The sequence below is a fragment of the Genypterus blacodes genome, unplaced genomic scaffold (assembly GCF_046128005.1).
Source record: "Genypterus blacodes isolate CSIRO-AG114 ecotype Tasmania unplaced genomic scaffold, CSIRO-AGI_Gbla_v1 ptg000022l_1, whole genome shotgun sequence".
In the NCBI taxonomy this organism is placed as follows: Eukaryota; Metazoa; Chordata; class Actinopteri; order Ophidiiformes; family Ophidiidae; genus Genypterus; species Genypterus blacodes.
Window position 1 is genome coordinate 3,124,882 of NW_027466835.1, and position 23,618 is coordinate 3,148,499.

Consider the following 23,618-nt stretch of genomic DNA (forward strand, 5'->3'; position numbering starts at 1 on the left):
GGAAGGAAAGGTTTTTATTCCTTATCGTTGGAGCCATCAGAACATGATTTTGAAACAGATTATGTCTCAAGTAAGGTTTCAAAGACGTTGATGCCAGTAAATCACAAATTAAGGTGCATAAATTCATCAGCAAATCAGCAATTCAAGACAAAACTAAAAAAGAAAAAATTAAAAAACAAATAAAATACAAATTCAGACAAATCATGCAGGTGTTTATACATCTGCACACTCTATATGTTAGTGTTATATTAATATTGCAGCCTTTGCTCTTACAGAAAAGAGTTGGACACCCGCCTTACCCTTGTCCAATAAAATGTGTCTGCCTTCGTTTATGAAAAACTTAACAGCAGTGACAAACTTAATGTAAAGCAAACACAGGGTGAGTGAGCCACAGAGCCACACCACAGAGATCTGGAGCCTCATTTAAAACCGTTGCATATTCACAAAAACATATTATGGTTTGTAGACCATATTATTGGATCATATTCAGTAACAGCGACAGCAACGTTCTTGCACTTAAGTCATTTGTAATTTCATTCAACATTCAATTTTACTTTTAATTTGTTTTCCCTCTGCTACGGCCGACAAAAAACTAATACAAATTCTCCTCTCCACCTCAGGATGAGTACAAAGCCTCTGGTTTGGTCTTGGGATCAGAGGTTGCCACTCTAAATTCCAGTGCAAAACCGGCTTATTTCATTATGCATGAATTCATTTGCATTGATCATCTATAGTCAAAGTGGGTGTGTAGCTGGTTAGGATATGCGTTTTTTGGCCAGCAAACCTTCTTATGTCAGTTGTCATTTATAAAGGGGAAATTGCAAAGAATTCTACGCAATATCATGAATGAGGCCCCGAGATCCTATCGCTGCACCAGCAACTCCTACTGGTTGGTTGGGGTACCAGCACAGAAGACCTGATAACATGAGCCACGGGTTACACCCACATAGCAAAGATGGTGATTCTTTGTGTTGCAGTCCACAAACTTTGGGATTGTAAAAAGTTAAAAATGAAATCAAAATGTATTATCGTATCTTCAATACTTCGCAAAAAATAACAAATAACTATCAATTGCAAAGGACTACCACATACACATGTATTCTACAATGAATCTGTAACTGCAGTAAGGTAGAATGAAAACATGCAGAACATAAACACATCACCTGAAACCTCTTTACACCTGATGTGCTTAAGATCACAGATTCAACAGTCAACAACTTTACTGCCTTGTACACCAGTAGGTGTCATTTGTGATGCTTTCAAAGAAAAAAACACACAGCATAAATTACAAATAAACATACCATCCATTAAAGTCAATAAGTGAGAGGAAGAAAGACATTCACTAAATTGTATAATAACAATAATAAATAGTTTCAGTCTTATTTTGTACATTTTGTGTTGCAATGTGCATAAGGCATTTCAACAACAAACTAAATTTCAACAAGCTCTGTTTATTCAACTGAGTACTCTGTTTACTGCTGCTTAATTGGTGTAGTTGGATTGACTGATGAGTGCCTGTGTTGGTCCCTTGATGAATGCTAGTAAATCCTGTGGAATGGCTCTTTATTGACCAATTAGAGCAAGATTGCTATGGGGAGACTTGCATAAACACACACACACACACACACACACACATACAGAGTGATTTCTCTTGAGTGTGTATCCTCCAAGGCCACAACCAGACAACTCAATATACAGTAACAAGTGTCTTTGTTTGTGAGGATAATCATTTAGCACCAAACACTACACAAACACGCAAGCTATGTATTGATGGGACTATTGAACATCTCTGTGTTCTGTGCATGAGAGAAAGAGAGAGAGACAGAGAGAGAGAGAGAGAGAGACAGAGAGAGACATATAAGGGGACAGATAAGACAGGCAGTGCAGCGCGCTTCACATTTTGCACTGCGATCAGCCAGTCCAACAGGGGGGAGCCGCACATTAGCCGGCAAAGAGCAGCATGCGTGTTAAACAATGTTAGCTCAGAACTGTCTGCGAGTCATATGCCATAATCGAAAGAGCCATATATGGCTTGCGAGGTTCCCGACCCCTGGTTTATAGGGACAGGTGTACACATATAAATTAAAAAATAAGAAATTCTTACAGTTACTCTCAGAAATCTAGTCCCTCAATTATAATCATGAACATGACAATCTTCATTTTCATCAATTTAATTTTGTATGATACTTAACTGTTTTAACTGAATTAAAAACATTTCATGAATTTTTATTAGTGTGTGAAAATATTTGTAATAAAGAGAATCAAATTCACTTCTCATCTCATCTCATCATTCACATTCTTTTGAGAGAAATTATGAATTGTTGAGTTGAGTTGAGTCAATATACACATCAGACCAAAAGTCTTCAAAAGACCATTTAAATGCTAAACATAACCTACAGTGAGAGAAATCTGCAGCCTGCTTATACATATGTGGGATATGTGGACAAATAAACACAGACATTCTGCTTTGCACCTTGAGTAAATAAGGATTAGTGCGTTTCCACACAACAGAAACAGCATGTTCAAATGGTTAACCAGCAGAGGAGGCTGTGAAATGCCCAGCTCAGTTCAAGGTGGGTCAGCTGATCCTTGCATGGGCCTGCGAGCGAAGTTTCATATGGCCAAGGCTCTGCATAGCACTGCACGGCTACAGTTATACTAAGCCACTGGAAAGGTGCCAAAGTAAACACACTCAGCATGCACATATGTATTATTTTTCAGTCATGACCCTGTTCTGCTCGTGGGGGGGGGGGGGGGGGGGGGGGGGGGGGGGGGCTGGGGGGGGGGCAACAAATTGTTTATCTCCTGAGAGGCCTCAAAACACTGACTTTACAATTTCGATTAAATAGCAGCATCATTACAGCAAATCTAAATCTATGGTTAAAATTTCTCTTCATCTATCACATCTGTACGAGGTGGTACATCGGTCAGAGGGCACAGCACCTTGACAAGATGTGTGTGATCATGGAATGAGCACAGATGCTAGTGTGTGAGGTCGTACCATTCATTGTGGCATGATAATGTTTTCTGAATGTGCTACTGTCCACATACATCATTCACACTCAATAAAGGCACCACAGTTTAGTGAAAACACCTCACAGGGTGTTATCTGCTGTGATGTTAATTTTCGTGCAAATCCTACCTTCATTGGTGAAGCTCTGGTCGTTTGTAGCTGCCTCGTTCAGTCCTCCAGCTCAGTGTTCTCTCGTATTTTTCTCTGTCCAGGCAGGCTGTGAAGCTCTATTTGCATTTAAGGGGCTAAAGGGGTTATGAAGTTATCTCCACCAGGGGGCGGCACCTTTCATGGCTGTGGGGAGGGACTTCCTCTAGGTAAGGAATGTACCCATCCCCCATCCAATCCCTTTCCACTGAGTGGAGTCTGCATTATGGTTTTGATGTTGGGGATCCTGAAAGTCCCCTTAATCATCCAGTTATTATTTTCTGTGTTTAGTGATAATTTATATTTATGACCCATCAAGTAACTAGGTTTGATCAAATATTCCTGTACTAGGCTACCCTGGGTTTCAAAGGTTACTTTGTGCATGTGAAACATGGAAATAAGCAGACTTCTGAAAATACAGACAGGACGTGGAAAATATACTTCAATTCATCAGTCAAGAGATATGATTTGAAAAACTGTCTTTGTGTACTCAATGATCTGTCCTTAAAATGAAATGACAGACAGACAGACAGATAGATTTGAAGACAATGTTGCACCATAATAATGGTAACTAAGTTATAGTGGATTTACTGCTGTTGCTACAGCACCAGAAACCATAGCAAGCTGAGGGTAATTTCCTGCAAAAGCTAATTCAATGCCATTCAAAGTACTAGCAGCAGTAGCATTAGTTTTTTTGATACTCTCTACATCAGGATTCTTCTGTGATATTCTGGATATTTGCTATTGACATGTTCAGATCTACGTATATAAGATTTACACACAATTATCAACTTCAACATGCTCCAAGCAATTTGTGGCTGAAACCAGTTACTAAAACCCACACATGGTATGGTTATTGATAGAATTTTTGATTGAATTCGAGGAACATGCGCTTATCCTTCCTCATCCTCATGTGTTTATCCTCTGGTGGATCCAATGTCCTGTGGATTCTTTGTGTAGCTCCAGTGGTGTAGGCCGCACATAATCTTCAACTGTGGCAAGTGGGGGTGCTTTAGCTGTTGGTTAGCTGTCAAACTGTAAAACTTTCAGTGGGAGGACATGCAAACTCAAGTTGGACCTTTTTGCTATTGTGCTCCAATGCTAGCTAGAGGTTACACTGGTGAGCTAGCTAACATCAGCTATTTCCAGTGATTTGTTCTGAAAATAAATAATGCAGCCAAATCCACTATTCCACACCAAGTAGCCTCTATCTCCTTTTTTTTATTGACTATGTTTCTGAGCATGGTTTGGTTACAAATAGCAGCCTTTTCGATTTATTGTTGAAATAGAGCCAGAGCGAGCAATTTCTGTTTGTAGAGCAACATAGCCCTGTGGGTTTGTTGTTGCATATAACCAGTTAGAACAATGCCACACAAACATATGTTTTCTATGTCTTTCGTTGCATCGTGGAGACCCGCCATCACTGTTCGGTGCACTTCCTTTAATGCAACATGAAACCAGTTAGCCCACAGAAAGAAACAGATGCAACAAGCAAAAGGTCAAACACTATGGCAGACTATGAGTGACAACAGCTGTATCTTATGTGATAATAATATAGAATCTTCCCTGAATTAGCAGTTCTTTCAGTCTAGCCACATGACTTTTATTTTAGTTTCAGCCACGTGTGTAAATGTTCAATTGGTGCAATTAGTGCATCAGCAATCATGCAGCAGCAATCATGCAGAATTGTGTATTTGTCTGTGGGTGAAATTTCCTCTTGATGCCCAGGTTGATAAAGATTCACTGCTCACACATTTCATCGCTGCTGCTAAGTGGGTGATCTATCATGGCTGAGTTATGCAATCTCATACGTACACACACAAGCTGAAATCATAACAGTGACGGTGACGGCGATGCAGGAGATAAAGGCACAGTCTGTGTATTACGCTACGGCAGCAGTCCGACAGGCAGTGACAGCCAGGAGAGAAGAGAGATTATTCGAACACACACACAGACACAAACTCACACATGCAGGCACTCAGAATGTGAGATATGTCCTCCAGCATAGAGATGTAGTTTGCTGTAATCTCATTGTCTACAAGATACACTTAGATGGATGGTTACAGGAGAGAGAGAAGGAAAAGAGAGCGAGTAGCAGGAACTACAGTCTGGTAACCTCACTGACATTTTCATAACATATTTTCACAGATGGACTCCATATATAATTCATGTGGCTCTTTTAATAGGATTATATTTGGCTATGTTTATCTATTACTAAGGCTGTGTCCCAATACCTTGAACTGCATACATAGACAGCATTTAAGTCATCATATGCATGGAACTGACACACAAGGCTGGCGTAGTTCTTAGACACCGAGCAGGTTCGTGGATTAGCATGTTAGCTTGTTGTGTTGCCTCAGGCCATTGTTTCAAAATGGGCTGGGCAAGCTAGTGGCATTGCTAATGTTAACACTTACATGGAAATAGATAATTTAATTTAGATTACCAGGGTACTTACAATAATCTACCAGCATGGCACATATCGGTAAGTAAGTGGTTCGAAAGTTTTGTGGTCGTTTTCACATACTGCACTCTTAGGGAGCAGACCTGTGCTGGAAGCCTTCATTAATCATTTCCTGTGTAACAAATAATAAATAATATTGTGGTTGTGTGTGTGCTAAACTTATCTCAGGTTTGGGTGGAAGTTTTTGGGTTAATTCTACAACATTTTCTTGTTTTACTAAATGCATCCATTGATCCAGTCTCAAAACCTGCTGTAAGCTGTTCATGGTTGCTGGCTGGCGCCCTCTCCCAGCAGCTATTGGGTGAGAGGCAAAGTGCACCCTTGGTTGACATAGAGACAGACACAAACACACATACTGTATATTGGTAAATTGGTTCCCTGGTCACCTAATCTGCATGTTTCTGAAGGGGCAAGAAAACAGAATTATGCAGAGGAAACCCACACCGACACAGGGAGAACATGCAAACTCCTGTGCGACTGAACACAAGACCTTGTTGCGGTAGTGTGCCCATCCATTGAAGACAATGTAGGATAAGTCATTATACAATAACCATGGAAAATGTCATTTTGGTTTCTGATTGTGTCAGGTTGTGTTATTATGTCAAGAAGCGTCTTACAAATTCTTGATTCTATATTTAACCACAGCTTAAATTCTATGTTATCAATTAACTGACAATGAGCCTTACTGTGGTTAAACTAAAATGATAAACTACAAAGGAATGAGAAGAAACTACAGAACAGTTTTGTGGCCTGTGATAAGTGTCCATCATATATTGATGAGAAGGAAGTGTGTAGTGGGTTAATTCATAATATAAAATGGTAGAAATTATACTTGGCCTCATCCCTCATATTGGTACAATTTTATATTGCTGCTTCAAAGTCATTTGTATATTGGCATGTAAATGTTGAAAGTAATATCCGCAGAGTTTTAACAGAGGAAAAGTAGATGTTCTCCCCCTTTTCAGTATATGACAGAACTGAACTTTTATCTTGCAAACATAGTTGGCATTTGGCTGACATTTGCATTTGTGTTTAAAACTATAAAATCTACTCACTGATCCTGGACTAGACTAAACCTGAATTCCCATCTGCTGCTCATGCAGGAGAATATGTAATGTACTGATATTAATGAACAATTTAAACAGGTCAAAGTGTCCTGCTGCAAGACAGGGATTCAACTCGGGATCCAAAATATAGTCAGCATTATTCTGTTGGGATCTGACGTTGGAAGAGCATTACTTTGAATTATTAAGCCACAGTTCCCATGGTGACAGACTGCATTTACTGTGTGTTGCATGTGCTGGCCTCGGCTGAATTTGGCTCAGTGAAGTTGTTTTATAATTAGAACAGAAAGAAGCTATCAGAGGAAAAAAAGCTGTTAGTCTGCAAGTAAAGAACTGGGTTTTCAGAGATACATCCGGTGGCATCAGTGGCCAATTAATCCCTTTTAAGAGTTTACAGAATGAAGAACATTACCATAAATCATAACACCAATGAGATTTTAGCCTGTTTAGCTTAGGTCTAGTCTCTCCTTCTCAGGCTGTGCTGTTTTCATTTAGTTCGGTCATAATATAGACCAAATAATACTCAATGTTACACATGCCACTCTAAGAATTAGCTTGTTTGAAATCACACTCCTAAAAGAAATATAGAGGTGCTATTTTAATATGGATCATGGATAATGGATCATGAGGGCAACTTCATGATTTCAGTGACTACCCCCTCGGTAGTTTTCCACATTTTCATTTCCCCTTTGAATTACCATCTTTTTATTTCTATCAGTTTATAGATAAATGAGCATAAAGGGCTTTCTGTGGTTTTCTACTGTGCTACATGTGTCATTTAACCAAAAGGCCAACATATACTGCTATATCTGAATAGTATGCCATGTCTTTCTTCTTCATATTTGCACATTATAAAAATCTTCACACATATCGGTTTATTTCCTACTATATGATTATCGGTTATGTAATGTTTGATACAATTATAATTATTAATGTAATTTGTATTATTATTGTTGTTGCTCAATAACTGGAGTATTAATTACATTGTCAAACTTAACTAAAACTAATACAAATAACTGTATATAGATATCTTTCTTCCTTTGTATGATTTTTTTCTCTCGCTCTCGCTCTCTCAAGCACACACACACAGACACACACACAAACACAGAGCCCTCCCGTCTGTCACGGTGAAGCAGGCATCCTGTAATGGCTGCCACTGCTCATTGTTCACATCCTGCTTTGTCCTCAGCGCCATTTTGACTGCAAGAGGAGTAGCTATAGCTAGTTAGCTGCATATCAGCACACACTAATAGCAGAGGCCTAGCAATGCTAACTCGCGGGTAGCTTCATGGCAGTGTCGTTCTAGTTAACTTCCATCGTCAAATACACGATATGAACAGTGCTAGGCTAGTTAGCTCCCTTTCACACATTATTTGGTCAGCAGTGCAACTCAGCAGTTGGCTCAAAGTCTAATCATGTAACATGGCAGAAGACGATACTAAGCTAGCTCATGTTAACCATGTGAAGCACCAGGGGCTGGCCCCGGCTCTCTGCTCTCTGTCTGCCCCGGGAAACGCCTCAGTCTGCCTCGGGCTCATTTCTCCTCGATTGTCTCTGCGTGAACACGTGAGAAGAGCCATGTCGGGCCAAACTGGGTTACATTAGGTTATATAATGTTGGGCTATATATTTGGTAGTGTTGTAATTTATGGACCTAACCTGAAACCGTCACATCAAGTAACCCAGTAAAACATGCGTCATTACAATGATTAACTATCGTAATAACTTGGACTAAAACAAATAATTGACACTGAAACGATTTTAAAATTGCGATGGAACTGTGGACAATGTATAAACCTGAATTTGTCCGCCGCAATTAATAATACAGCAAAGATGATTAAATGGTTGGCTTGTTTTTATTTGTTTGAGAATGCACTTTGGTGCATATGAATAAATAAAGGCTAACGCTTCCTTGGTACGTGCCTTACACATTATGAAGTATCTGCTCATCATTTATTAATTTGCTATTCAGTGCATAAAAAACACGACCGAGGCCTCATCGAAAATGTTTGCGTTTTTTATTATTATTATTATCATTTCCACTATGAAAATAATGTACAATAAATAATTTGGATTTTATTTTCACTATTAAAGAATCTCAATAAATAAACTAGGTCTAAAAGTCGGATCATCAGCAGGGCATTCTTCCCAGCAGCTCGCCCGGCTCGTTCAAAGGAAAGAATTTATCAATTCTTCAGTTTCAGTGTTCTAAAAGCAGTCCGGCTATCTGCGTCTAGACTCCGTTAACAGTTCCTGAGAAGTTAATGATCCATGAAGCTGCACTGGAATGGACTAACAAAGAAATCCACATAATGGTTAATAGTTTCAACAAAAATATCAAAAACGAGAAAGGCAATAAATACCTGAAATTTGGACCAAAAAATCCAAGACAATAAAAAAATGCTTTCCACGTAAAAAAAAGAAAAGAAAAAGAATTTGTATCTGTCATTTCATATTAGCCTTCAAACTACGCTTCATCCGCCGTAAGAAAAACACGAAAAAATATTTTAAAAAGTAACAGAATTTTCACACTGAAATGTTTTAGGAATGTTGCCGTGAAGCTTTTGTGTTTTTATAACAGCTGGGTCTCCTCCGCTCGATTGTTGATCCACCTGGGCCTTTGTTCATTTATTTTTCATATTCTATTAGTATTTGTTTGCAGCAGGCCTCAGAAGTTGAGGTGCTGCAGGTCTATGGTGCACAGTGTGCTTGTGAAGAGGTCGAAGTCTTCCTCGGAGAAATCCACCGGGCTGTCTAGGGAGCTCTGCAGGCTTGGTGACAGGCAAGAGTCCCCAGCGAAGAAAGTTAGGTCGGGCAGAGCTGAGGAAGAGGAGGCCGTAGGAGGAGCAGAAGAGGAGGATGAGATGGATGAGTCCTGCTGCTCGGAGAATGGTGGGTCGGGACCGGGCGCTGCAGCTGGTCCGACATCGCTCAGCTGCATCGTGTCGGGTTTGTCAGCAGAGTTTGTGGATGTGAACGCTGTTGGGGATCGACCGGTCGCAGCGGCCTCGGTGCAGCCTAGCATCCCAGGCAGCGGTGGGGGTTCGGTGCGGTGTAAACGGTCTCCCTCCTCCGCCGTAGGCTTAACATTGTCCCTTCTGTCATTAGCGTAGGCGGTGGGAGCGGCCACAATAGCAGCTGTAGCGGCGGAAGATGGATTGCTGCTCCCCGCCTCGCCTTCAGATGAAGCTCCGCCAGTGCCAGATGCTTCTAGCGGCTGGCTTGAGTACGGAGACGAGGCATCGGCACCTTCTAACGGCTCGAATCCACCCGGGTCGCCCGTATCATGTCCTCCGGCTCCTCCGCCATCCCGATGCGTGGTCTGGCGCTTGTGTTTCATCCGCCGGTTCTGGAACCAGACTTTAACCTGCCGCTCGGTCAGGTCGAGCAGGGCTGCTATTTCCACCCTCCTAGGTCGGCATAAATACTTATTAAAGTGGAACTCTTTCTCCAGCTCCAGCAGCTGTGTGTTGGTGTAAGCAGTGCGCAGTCGACGGGACCCGGCGCCTCCACCGTCCAGACCTGCCTGGTTTGGATCTACAGATAAAACAGAGAAATACAAAGATAGATTTATTAGACTGATTTTTTTCACTTTATTTTATTTTATTTTATTTTATTTTATCTTATTTTATTTTATTTTATTTTATTTTATTTTATTTTATTTTATTTTATTTTATTTTATTTTATTTTACCTCATTTTATTTTATTTTATTTTATTTTATTTTACCTCATTTTATTTTACCTCATTTTATATTATTTTTGCCGTGTAAAACCATTAAAATATTATTGTCAGTATTATTGCTCGGCATGGAGGTAGGCCGGCCCATCATTGTCCAGAAATCCCTTCGGCTCCTTGGTCTGTAATAAAACAGTAATAAAACACGAAAACCCCTCGTAAAAAATACTCCTTCCAATTACAGTAGCAGCCAAACTCATAACGGGAAGAGCGAACCAATTTAGCGCTGCGTAAAAAGCAAAACAAAGCGCAAATAAAGACAGATGATCAAAATGTCAAAATGGGTCTCCCCTTCGTAAAGCTGAGGGTGCGTGTTGTGTAGCCGGGGATCAGACAAATGCAAAGAGAGGAAAATAAATTAATGGGGGAATACGCGGGAATGTGGGACTGTCGATTTGAAACTAATATGGCAGTATCTGACAAAAGCATAACTTAGACCTTGGATAACTTTATGAAACATGAATATGATCAAAATAGACAGGAAATTAAGTGAGAAAAGCAGGCAAGAAAACAAGAATTTCAATTAAAATGGGTGAGGGGATTCTCTCTGTCTCTCTTTCTGTGTGTGTGTGTGTGTGTGTGTGTGTGTGTGAGAGGGGGGGGGGGGGGGGGGGGGGCTAGGGGGGTGTAGGTGGGTGGGTTTGCATGAGCGCGTGTGTGTGGGTGTGCACGTGCAAAAAAAAAAGAGTAGACAATTCCCATGAAAAAAAAATCCCTAAAAAAGATGTCTTAGCCTTAACAATGATACAAAGGAATAATATCCACAACATGTATGTGCAGTATATTTACAACCGCCATGCCATATTTTCTCCCAGTCGCATTGCTTCGCCATTATATTGTCGACCACCATCCAATATGGCGACCATCACCAGCTGTCTTCTGAATATCTAATATCCCTGGATGCTGCTGCTGATAACACATCAGAGCCCATACAACAGGATGATACAGTTTGCAGCATTTACCTGCAGAATGAAGAAAGAAATTGCACCAATTTTGACTGTGTGCATTTACAGCCTAATTGCATGTTATTTGAGGTACACAATGCATTCTTTAATTCTTGAAACGATGCCGATAAAGGGTGCAGTTTATGTGATTTTGGCCTGAGGTTGACACGTTAACCAGACTATCCATATTGGTTGGTAAAATGATGCTGAGCCAATGCGTGTATGGTGTTAATGGGTGCAGATAAATGCATGATGAGAGAGTGCACAGCACTGCAGCATAATGCAGTGGCAATGGCTTCCTTCATTGACATAGCATCACAACACAGCACAATACACCCACAGACACACAACACACAGACTGAGACAGAGGAAGATAATCTCACACTCTAAACAAACACATGCACTTTGCAATGAATGCCAGATTGTTTGTGGTGTAGATGTGCAATGATGAAGCAAAAGGGAAAGAACACACTGCATGCCTCACACCCCCCATACCCCACGACGAACACACTGCCTCCCGCATCCCAGCATACCGACCTGTGGGTGACTCGATGCCCGCCGATGCGTACCCGGAGGCGGCCGGTGATGGGGAGGACGAAGTGGGGGGGATGATGGATCCGCCGCTGCTAGAAGTGCTTGCAGCCTTGGGGCATTTCTTAGATGATTTCTTCTCCTTCATCCAGGGGAACTCGTGTGCCAGCGGACCCGCCGAGGTGGCCGTGGCCGAGGCAGGGGCCTGGCCAGGCGGGCAGGGCTGCTGAGCGGCTCGGTGGTGCGTCTGGAGGCCATTAGTGGCGGAGGTTCTCCGGTTCTGCTGGCTCCTAGCTGCCGGTCTCGGCTGGCTGGCTATGCAGGGGCTGAGGCTGGGGATGGTGTGCTCGAAGGGAGGCGGAATTACTGTCGACTCCTTGATTGATGAAGTTTGAAATGACTCCAGGACGGCGGGGAAGGACGTCAGGCACTCTGCTAGGGACGGCTGGCTGTTTATAAAACCGATCTCCCTCTCGAATTCAAAATTCATAGCTCCCTCAATCCGGTTTCACCCTCAAACGGCGAGACCCCGAACAATCCCTTCCCCAAAATAAAAAAAAATACAAAACACATACACACGCACACACGCACACGCGCACGCACACAATATGGCTTCGTTAAAAAAAGAAAAGGAAAAAGAAAAAATGCAGGAGCGTGTAGGCTCTCGACCGCAACGGCGTAAATGCGGTGGCTATATAATAATTGTGTATATTGGTGATATTACTAGCGTATGGGGACCTGGGTAGGCTAAACTGAAGAACTATGGGGCGAAATTGCAGCCAATTCCTGGTCACGTGAGCCAAATGAACCAATAAGGAGCCCGGGCCTGGTGGCGGTGTGGGAAGCAGCATTATTTTTCCAACAAATGCTGTGGTGAAAAAAAGGCTATATCACAGGATATGTGCTATTGTTTTGTCTTTACGGGGGGTAAATTCCGGGGAGAAAAGACCCGACGACGTCCGTTTGCCATGTGCGCTGTGTGGGCGGCGGGTCGACGCATCCTGGCCCGGTTTTTACGCACGAACAATAGAGCATCTCTCGGACATTTTCGGTCCTCTGGGTGATGTAATGACAGTCAACAGTGGGTGAACGGAGCTGGTCAGGACCGTTTACAATATGGCTCCTCCGACAAAAAAAAAATGTTTACAGCAGTCAGATCATTAATCTTATAAAGTGTGACAGGGACGAAAAATCCCCAACTTAGGAAACTTGGAGAGTGTTTTAGATGGCGCAGTAGCTCAGGAGGAGAGGATGATGAAGGTATATACTCAGTGCAGGCGAAGGTGAAGCAGATTGGCTTGTACAGTGTAATGCAGGGAGACAAAGTATTAAACTATAAGGCAGTTGGAAGAGAGGCAGAGGGATGAGCCTGCATGACTGGTGTGTAAGTGGCATTTTTATATTTTATTTAAGTGTTATATTCAAGTGTATGTGTGTGTGTGTGTGTGTGTGTGTGTGTGTGTGTGTGTGTGTGTGTGTGTGTGTGTGTGTGTGCGTGTGTGTGCGTGTATGTCTGTGTGTGGATTGATAAATAGAGATAGATAGATAGATAGATAGATAGATAGATAGATAGATAGATAGATAGATAGATAGATAGATAGATAGATAGATAGATAGATAGATAGGTAGAAAGATAGATAGAAAGATAGATAGATAGATAGATAGATAGATAGATAGATAGATAGATAGATAGATAGATAGATAGATAGATAGATAGATAGATAGATAGATAGATAGATAGATAGATAGATAGATAGATAGATAGATAGATAGATATTGTTATCCTATATATGGGTCAAATGGTTGAAAGTCCGCCGTTCAAGCGTCTCCCCCACTCTCTCCCTCTCTCTCTATCTATCTACCCATCCCTTTCTGACACACACACACACACACACACAACCACACACTCGCTCTCTCTCCTGTGTTAAAAATTCTCGGTGTGTTTACGGAGAGAGTTCACAGTGAGGTCGCTCCGTGCAAATGGGAGTGAGGGAGTCTTGCAAGGCTCCGCGTTAATAGTAAAAAATAATCACAGCCAAGATATTAATGCTAATCATAAGTGAGAATGTGCTGAGTTGCTTTCAGACAGAACACGGCAGACATGTGGATTTCTATAAATATCCGGGATTGTGGAGTTTTGTTGTTACTATTTTGGGGAGGGCCCGAGGAGCTCCGAATGGGAAAAAAGAAGTGAGGTGATCAATCTTTCTCTCGCTGCAAAGAGCCTGACAGCAGCTCCCCCTCTCTCCCCAAATAACGACAAAACATCCCCTCTCTCCCTCTTCACTTCTCTCAACGGGTAGCTCCACGATTCGCCATGATTTCTCTAAATCAGAGCCTCTTTTACACACGGCGAGCGCGCCGCCCAACCGCATTTGGAAACGTCACACGAGTCAAAAACTCAGCAGAAATCTTTTCCACGTTATCTATTTTTAAAGAAATGACTCAGCTGCCAGGCACAAATTGAAGTAGACTATTTACCCTCCTCCCCTCTCTCCGTTCCCATGGCATTTGTAGCCCCCGGCTCCGAAAAACAGACAGAAAAGCTGGAATATGTGTGGGAGTTGAGGCCATTGAGCCCAGCAGAAAGCGGAGGGAGTGAGTAGGCCGAGAAAGACACAGACCAGCCAAAACACACAGACAAGCTGCTCAGTGACTGACTGACTCCCAGCATCAGAACACACAGCTACAACTGCTTTCATTTCTTTCAACCTCTTTTCATTTTCGAAATGCAGTCGAAAATCTTACATTTCTTCCTAACTTGTTGGAACAGTATATTTGAAGTCTTGGTGGAGGGCTGAAGCTACTTTACAAGTGGATTGGCTGACTGAAGATGCGGATTTGAGAATTATTTTATTTTATTTTATTTTATTTTATTTTATTTTATTTTATTTTATTTTATTTTATTTTATTTTATTTTCAACTGATTCAGTGAAATGACTGAAAGACTGAAGGATCTTATAATTGACCGAGTATATTCATTTTTATTATTATTGATGTTATTAATACGTATTTTCAAGTACTATTACTGTAGCAGTATTAGTCCTAAATCATCCTTTACCTCCATCTTATCATCGGTCTTATCGACAGCATAACTTTCCACTTTTGACTTAGATGGATTATTGAAACTTGTTTCCTTCCAAATCCTGAAACCTGAAGTGTTGCAGCAAGATTGTTTTGAAGTTCAGCCATAGTTACCGCTGGGGCGTCGTGTGTGTGCGCGCGTGTGTGTGCTGAAGTTGAGCCATCCCTGGGTCTCTTTTTACGAGGCAATAAATTAGATCCAATCTCTCCTTATTGGTGTTTTTATTGTCTGTTAGTCCAACGGAGATGTAAAGGGAAGTATGTTCGTTTTTTATGGGAGGGTGATTTATGTCGCAAGTTTTATGCCGCTCTCATGGCGCGCGCGTGTTGGGGAGTGGAAGGGAGGGGGTCACGTGATCGGTCCAAGGCGCAGGCCTCAGGGCTTTTTTTCTGTTTCTGGTTCTGTGCGTGTATGTGTGTGTGTGTGTGTGTGTGTGTGTGTGTGTGTGTGTGTGTGTGTGTGTGTGTGTGTGTGTGTGTGTGAGAGAGAGAGAGAGAGAGAGAGAGAGACGAGCAAGGGTGTAAAGGGGGGGAAGACAAAACATAAATGCAGAAAACTGTACAATAACTTTAGAGGAACTATTCAAGCTTTCCAAAATGCAGCCTCATTGTTTTCGTAGATCCCTCTGCTAATGTGACGAGTACATGCCGGACTGTGTTCACACGGTCAGGCTCTGGTCTGTTTCTGTTGGAGATTCTGACCTGTAAGAGTTCTCTTCCCTCACACAACTTAATGTTTCCCAGCTCACCCTGGTCTATCCAAACCTCATTAGTAAAATGTGTAGGTGGTCAAGATTTGGTGCCCCAGAGCTCTCACTTGGCTAAACACACCTGATAAGCTAATCAAGTATGGATGGAGCAGAGAGAACTTATACATACACAGTGGGTTTCTTGGGTAGTGAAGATGAACCAAGATGACAGATCTTCAGGTCAGGCAAGTTTTCTTTTAGTTCTGTCCCTATATAACTCCTTGTTCCTGGTTTCTAAAAGTGGCTCATGCGCCTCACCGGTTCTCAGGCAGCTTCTCTTGGGGCTACTGTCCTCTCTTGAAAAAAGTAAAGTTGCTTACTCTAGCTTCTATGACTGAGCATCAAAACTGGAAAAAATTAAGAAACCTCAGTCCAGCTAGCAAAAGTAAAAGTAATCAATTATTGATACAGTTACATATGTAATTTGACAAAGGGGGAATAGATAAACATAAGCTCTGTACTTTCCTCTCCAGCCATCAGGGAATGGCCGGGTGCAGCTGCCACTCGAGCTCGGAGGCTCACTGCCCTGCTCACCAGCTGTTAAAATTAAGGCATTTCCATTCACCACACCTGTGTTATCCAAATCCCCACAGACAAGACAGGGGGAAAGGGAAATGTATACATCTAAACATATATTCTGACCACGCCTACCACCACCTACCATCTAAACTGCAATTTACCGTCTAGATTACTCCCAATTTAGTGATTTTATTAGTCGTCTTGTTTGATAGTAACACATTAATGACCTTCTCCGACAATGTAAGACATGAATTTCACGTAAATATAATCTTACATCTGATCTTCTCAGTCAGAAAGGAGAGAGGAGAGGAGTTATAGAAGGGTGAAGAACAAAGCAGGGAAGAGGAGAACCCAGAGGGAGAGACAGAGAAAGACAGAGCGGCAAAGCAGGAAATGACTGACAGAGAGGAGGGGATGAAGAACTGAGAGTGATAAAGAACAGTGGGAGAGGTAGATCGAGCCTAGGAGAGATGTTAGGGTGATCCAGAGACACATTGACATTCTTTTCCAAAACTCTTTTTAAATGTTTGCAATTTGGCATTTGCAGCCATCTTAAGATTTCATGATCTCATCTCAGATCTTTATCAGATCTTTAGCGTCTCTCTCTTGAGTTCACTTATGTGCCACAAGTTTTGTTGCAACTACAGCTTTAGCGCACTCACTCCCTAAAAGCAACATTTCATATAGGAATCATGGCAACGGCAGGATTAATGTTTATACTGGAAATCATCACAGAATGTACAGTATCAGAAATTGTGTTGCAAAAACCAATTCCATCCATTCCAATAGTCTGCTGAGGATCAGCTTGGATTTCTTTCAAGACTAAGCTTAGGCCTTAGTCTAACCATATGATCATACATGTGGTCTGACTTGTATTGTGATATGATAAGGACACATCTACCGAGAAGCTGAGACCATCACCTGCCTTGTTGCCCTGATCATTATGTTAATAAAGTTATTTTGGAGCTTTGTATTCTTCCTGCATTGTGACATCACAATGCAGGAAGAATACAAATCACAAGAGGGATTTTTCATGTGTGGTGCCAGACAACAGATTTATCTGCGTAATGCAACCTATGCTACCTGGTGTTAAACCTTTTACTCTAAATGATCTTTGCTAAACAGATTGTGTAGGTTTAGGTAAAAACAAATGATGACATTTTAACAATATAATGTTTTAGGTCCAGTTGAGGAAAGACTTGCAAAACACTGACTATAGACTGACTATAAATCTGAATAACATAACATTTTATTAAAGAATTGTTTGACAGACAACTCTCTCAACAAGGAAAGAAAAAGGAGCTACAAAGGACAAAGAAAGAAAGTTGATTTCTTTAAAAAGACGTTTTTCCAGCTAATAGTTTGTCTAAATTTTCTGACTATGCATGGACGAGTTTCCAGTTCCCATCCTAGCCTTTTTCCCTGTACAAGCCAAGACATTTATGTACAAGGGTCATTATAGGAACATAAAAACTACTTATTTTCCTCTAAAATACAAGAACTAAAAAAATCGAGCTTCCGTACAATAGACAAGAAGAAACACAACAATTTTTTTCTTTCATAACAGGTAAATACTAAAAAAGTACATTTTTTTTCTTGATATAAATACATGAAGGATAAATAATAATACAAAACAGAAAGTCTTTTTAAACTGACTATAACAAATAAATATTTATATATGAATGTTCACTTGAACACACATTGGCGAAAGACACTTTGATTGGAGGGTCTTCCGTCTTCAAAATAAGATTTTATTATTATTTTTTCACCTTTAACCATCAAAATGTAAACTCTAAGTGCAACAATGATGCCCGGATGTGAAAAGCGTTTTTGTAAATCTGCATTTGAAAAACCACACCGCAGGTTTATTTCTAGAACATCAGTGAGTGCAGTCTGGGTATAATGACACACAGACCTGAGCTCTCCAAACAGCTGCATATACATTACATTCAGAGAGAGACTGTGTACCAATGTGTCCTTCTGTAATTGAGGACATTCAAGTTACCAAATCCTTAATATTTGTGTCATTGATCGTTTATTGATCAAATTTTGCGACCTTCACTGTGAGGCCTCCCCAGCTGACCTCACTGACATGTCCAAAAAAAGAACTGCAGTTGTTTTAAAAATGTGCGTTACAAATCAGCTACGTATCCCGAGACATGCATTTTGTTCAAATATATACCCTGTATCCACGTTAAAAAGTCAAGATGTGTGAGAACAAAACAAAACAATATAAAATGTGGACTTTTCTGGATTAGGTGTCCGCTAACAGTCAGTGAACCCTTCCATAATGATAGAGAGGAGGAGAGAAAGAGAGAGAGGGGAGAGAAAGGGGGGAGGGAGAGAGAGAGAGGGGAGAGAGAGGGAGAGAGAGAGAGGAGAGAGAGGGTGGGGGGCAATGTCAAATATAAACAGTGTTCTCCACACTTTACCCTGTGTCGATGATGTGCTAAAATAACAACCATAAAAATTTCTCTTCCATGTCCTCACGTGTGTTTGTTTGAACATGTCTACAGCCGGCACAGCCCGGCTATGGATGTGTATCAACGTAAGAACTCGCTCAGCATTTCTGTGTGTGTGTACGACTGTGACATGCTTGCGAATTTTAGCACACGTGTCCGTAGAATCTAATCTTAGCTTTTGAGCTCAAAGCCTTGTAGCCTTTAAGCTCAAAGTTTCTTCAACCCTGTTCAAGTGATGGGAGGGGTGTTGAGTGTGTGCATGGTGATGGATGTGTCGGGGTGCTCTGTGGGGGATTGTGGGAAATTTTTGCCTCCCTCAGAAGCCATGTGCTACTGCCACAGACAGGAGACAGACGGTTAGTAGTGAGTGAGACAGTCTGAACGGAGCAAGAAAAGTACAGCAAGAGGCAAAAGGAGACAAGGAAAGAGAGCAATCCAGTGGTTTATACTTGCTTTGAACAGCCAAGTATATGTGTGTGTGTGTGTGTGTAACACAGAGAGAGGGAGAGAGAGGGGAATCAGTGGAAGAAGAGTGCAGCCAGCTGAAGCCATACATTTCTCTTCTCCCTCTCTCTTTGGCTGATGAAGAGGCAGAGTCGTGCACATAGCTCAGCTCAGCTGACAACAACATGTGTTTCCTAGAGTGGAAGGGAGTCCACCGACATCAATCTAACTACCTTGTTAAACGGTCATTAAAATCTCCCATTTACCACACAGGAAGGCTGAGTGGGACGTTTTATAAGAACAATTCTGAACCACACACTCGCTCTGTCACCTTGCCTTACTGATGTTTACCTGCACGGCACAACCTGCATCATGCTGACATACACTAACTCTGCAACTGTGAAATACAGTTGACCACTGAATATAGACAGGTAATTCTTTATTTTTAGTGTTTTTATCAAAAGCTGACCACCCACTAATCACTGGTGCACATCATATATGCTATTATGCCATATAAGTCCCAATGTCTCTGCACCAGTGTCATCATTTGTTCACATTCTTTTGTTCTGTCTCTACCTCCAGCTGAACCATGCTTTCATATGTTAACTCACAGTACATTGCACGCCCTTGTCGTGGCCCTGGGACCAAACAAACGTGAAAACGAAAAAATACCAAATAGGTTTCATGGTAAAATGCTAGGCAATTTTAGGTAAACTGAACGGATGCTTCTAAAAGGAACACAGACGCTCTTCTCAGTGAGGATGTTTATGCTGATGAGTTGTCATTTTGTTGTCTTATGAACTTTTTGGCAGTGGGAAGAGGTCCATAATTTCTCTGAGACGATGGACATGATCTCTCTTTAGTGAATTTAAATGAAGTGAAAAACTTCACTTTCACGTGTACAGTGAAAGCTCGAGCCCTATCCTATTCATTTAGGTCGCTGATGGATACAGTGTAGTGTGTGAATGTGAGTCCGCTTTCTGGACACTGGACAAACCAATGGATTGCTCCTTTCTGTCTCCTTTTCTCTCTCATGCCAACCCATTGCAACAGTTAAGTCCCCACATATGAGTTAGTTTGTTAGTGAATCACGTCATGTTGTCGTCTTCACTATTTCTTACGTCGTTTGCATTTGTTCCAAACCTGCTACAGGTGAGTGAGCTTGGGTGCTTCCTGGATTCTGCCCTGAGTCGAGGTGTGGTGCGCCGACAGCTCGGTATATGTTGCGTGCGTGGGGGGGTCACAGGGGCCCGGGGGGCCCCCTCCACCCACATGGTGCTGGTTGGCGCCCGACATTGGCCCTGCGCCATTGTAGTCCATGGTTTGGTGATGGGATGGCGTGGGGCCGAGGTGGTTTAGCCCATACATGGAGGGCCCTGAGCCAGGCATGGGCTCCACATAGCTGCCACCACCAACGTAGACTGGACTGGCCTGCATATTGGTGGGTGTCCCATAGCCGGCACTGTTAGCCTGCACCAGGCCATGGTGGGGATGGGGGTCGCCATAATCTGGGTCTGGGGCACCATACTTCTGCTGGGAGGGACAGCCCTTCATGGGGACATTGGGGTAGGCAGTGGACATGGAGTAAGAGACGCCCTGATGGGGTTTACCAAAGGACGGTGGCGATGGGGCGTCATAGCCCGCCCCGCCTCCCCCACCTCCTACCATGGGGTGCATGGAGTTGAGGAAGCTGGCAGAGGACTGCATGGGCAGGGGTGGGGAGCCGGTTGGGGACGGCCCTCCAGAGCTGGAGCTCAGGCCTTTGGACTTCTGGTCCTTCTTGTACTTCATGCGTCGGTTCTGGAACCAGATTTTGATCTGTCGTTCTGACAGGTTGAGCAGGTTGGCCATCTCCACACGCCGCGGCCTACACAGATATCGGTTGAAGTGGAACTCCTTCTCTAGCTCAACCAGCTGGGCACTGGTGTACGCTGTACGAGCTCGCTTAGATGATGCGGAGGAGCTGCTGGTTGGACTCTTCTCCCCACCACTACCACTCTCGGCTCCTCCTGATGCTGTAAAGAGAAGAGAGGAAGGAGGCAATGAAAACAACAACAATGCGTTTGTGATTAAAATCACCAAAGAATTGAAATTGTGGTAATTAAGATAGATTGGGAGACCAAAGCAAATAGTTGACAAGAGAGAAACATGAGTGCAGATAATCCAAGAAACAGGTAAGGAGTAAAAAAATGAATGTTTAAGGAAGGAAAAATGAGAGCGGGGGCGGGAGAGACACAGGGAGAGAGAGAGAGAGAATAAAACACAATTAGGCTGCTTGGAGGAGGAAATTGAAAGCATTCAGGTTCTTAATAAAGTGAATAGGGGTCCAGCCAGGCCAGCCGACTTATCCCTTGATATTAGTTGTCAACACTTCATGACGGTGGCAGTTATTAAGTGATGGGGGCCCTGGTACTGCCCTAGAGAAGCTAAATTGCATCATGGCATGACATACCCCCATAGCAACTGCCACTGCAGCAGCAGAAGGAGGACCCAGGTTGAGGTTGACCCACAAACACTTCAATCAGTTCTCTGGGAAAACTCAAGCTTTTGTTCACCTTTATAACAACAAAGACGCACTGCAACTGCACATGCGGTCAGAGCAGGGAGGACATTGCAAACCTGCTCAAAGACACAACCAGCTAGAGGCCTAAACATAGGTAGTCCTGTTGAAGGGCCATCTTATTAAACCCTGCCACCATGTTGCTGTTGCACCTGAGGCTGGCTTCTGAAAAAACTTGTATTTACATCTTTCATCATCATCTCTTTGGTGCCTTTACCTTTCCTACTTTACCTGCCATGATTTGATTCCACTCTCATTTGTGTTAAATGAATTTCATGACCCTCAGGCCTGTAGTCTGTGAAAATAATCCTGCTGCACAATTCAACACACACAGGAATCAATCTCATTGCACCTGCTGCCTGAGTTATATATAGGATACTTCTCATATCATATATGACTGGACTATACTGAAAGAGAACAACAACAATAACCCAACCCTGACAACAAATTCAAAATATTCTAATTGTGTTCATGGATCATTTCATTGGAAAATAATGCCAAATTGTCTCTGCAAGGTTATCAATTTGACTGACATATGCCACACAAATAATGTACATTATCTCTGTTAATGTATAGACAATTTGCAAATCTATAACATCTGAGTGCCCTTGACTCAGCATGAAGGCTGAGCGGGTTTTTACAATTTTACTGGCAGATAATTTTCCACTCTGTAATAAACAGCACCACTATACAAAAGCATCTCCAACCATCTCTCTCTGCTATCTGTTATGATTGCTATCACTGCTTTCAAACATTTCAGCACCGCAGTGTACATTTCAAACCAAGCACAAATACACTACGCCCATGTGTGCATCCTAACGGCCTCTTTGCAATCAACAGCCATCAAACTGTTTATGTTGTAAAGAGCTCAAGCTTTCCTTGGCAATCATGACATTCAAATTCATGCTGCTGTTATAATCTGTCTATCCTCAGGAGGTGCAAGATGCAGCATATCAGAGAAGAAGAGGAAGAAGAGTCGGGGGAGGGAAGGAAGAAGGGCAAGGTGAAGCCATGTAAAGGAAAATAAAAACAAAGAATTGAGGCAGTGGAAACTAAAGCCAGTGTCCTATAAGAGACATTTAAGTGTACATTTAAGTTCCCTCACTACTGATGTGTAAGTACACTCGGATTATAGCTTTTAATTCATTTCATTCTGATTTCTTTATACTCCAATTGTTTTCTGCTTCTTTTTCACTGATCATGCTGACTCTGATCTTTTCGCAGGAGTCTTAAGTTGTAGCCGGTCTGTGATTGCATCAGGCCAGCCTATTAAAACACAACACGCAGACCAGAATAGATGGAGGACAGCAGCTGCATTTCAGCCTGGAACATGCGCTTCAAATGAAAGAAAGCTTATACAGTGAGACCACAACGGAAATTTACTCATATGCTGTGGCAAAATAAAATCTGGGTAAGATGACTGACATGAGCAATATGGAATTATACAAAAAATAATAATAATTGTGACCTTCTGACCCCGACTGTCCTTGCACTCACTTCCAGCCATCATTGACCCGACTTTGTTACAGGTTTACAAACTAATTTCTAGGTCAAAGTTCCGTCTGACTGGACTTGATACAAGGAAGTATCAGTTTATGGTGGAAAGGATATCCACCTCATCTCCTTTTCCCTTTCTTCAAAAATAAAAAAAATTCTCCCCACGTGTGTCATATCTCATCAAAAAGAATGTAAACACTGGTCTAAGGATTCAAACTACTGTAAAGATGGCTTTGGTATGAAGTCCCTCTGTTTAGGACAGTCAAGCAAATTGTGGACAAGTACAAATGTTAATAAGGTTAAACTCACTTTCACGTTGTACTTTATCTTTTCTGTGCATTTAACAGTTGCCATAGAGGCAGTATAAGATAAACTTTGACAATTGTAGAACAATTTCTCAGCGGC

At 42.1% G+C, this 23,618-nt stretch overlaps 2 protein-coding genes and 1 long non-coding RNA gene across 7 annotated transcripts in view; 1 reads left to right on the top strand and 2 right to left on the bottom strand.

The window, feature by feature from the left end:
- Window positions 1-8,702: 8,702 nt before the first annotated feature.
- hoxb2a (homeobox B2a) lies at window positions 8,703-13,137 on the bottom strand. Its single transcript, XM_076143014.1, has 2 exons — window positions 11,905-13,137; window positions 8,703-10,224 (listed from the first exon to the last, which is right to left on the bottom strand). Exons 1-2 carry the CDS (start codon window positions 12,386-12,388, stop codon window positions 9,356-9,358), a joined length of 1,353 nt encoding a protein of 450 aa, XP_075999129.1. The 5' UTR covers window positions 12,389-13,137; the 3' UTR covers window positions 8,703-9,355.
- A 60-nt stretch (window positions 13,138-13,197) lies between these two features.
- LOC142992543 (uncharacterized) lies at window positions 13,198-23,156 on the top strand. The gene is made up of 3 exons (XR_012961055.1): window positions 13,198-13,282; window positions 22,650-22,830; window positions 22,941-23,156. It is a non-coding gene; the product is annotated as an uncharacterized LOC142992543 (long non-coding RNA).
- The window catches only part of hoxb3a (homeobox B3a), a 51,544-nt gene continuing 45,401 nt past the window's right edge, over window positions 17,476-23,618 (bottom strand). For all 5 annotated transcript variants that reach the window (XM_076143008.1, XM_076143012.1, XM_076143010.1 and 2 more), the window contains one exon: window positions 17,476-21,171. In XM_076143008.1, coding sequence (XP_075999123.1) covers window positions 20,303-21,171 — 869 coding nt within the window. In that variant the 3' untranslated portion in view covers window positions 17,476-20,302. The remainder of the gene's footprint in view (window positions 21,172-23,618) is intronic.

Bases quoted from the DNA above. Each gene is read 5' to 3' on its own strand.
- hoxb2a (XM_076143014.1), bottom strand. From the start codon at position 12,388: ATGAATTTTGAATTCGAGAGGGAGATCGGTTTTATAAACAGCCAGCCG. The intron at 10,225-11,904 runs GTCGGTATGCTG...TTTTATCTGTAG, and splicing joins GGGCATCGAGTCACCCACAG to ATCCAAACCAGGCAGGTCTG.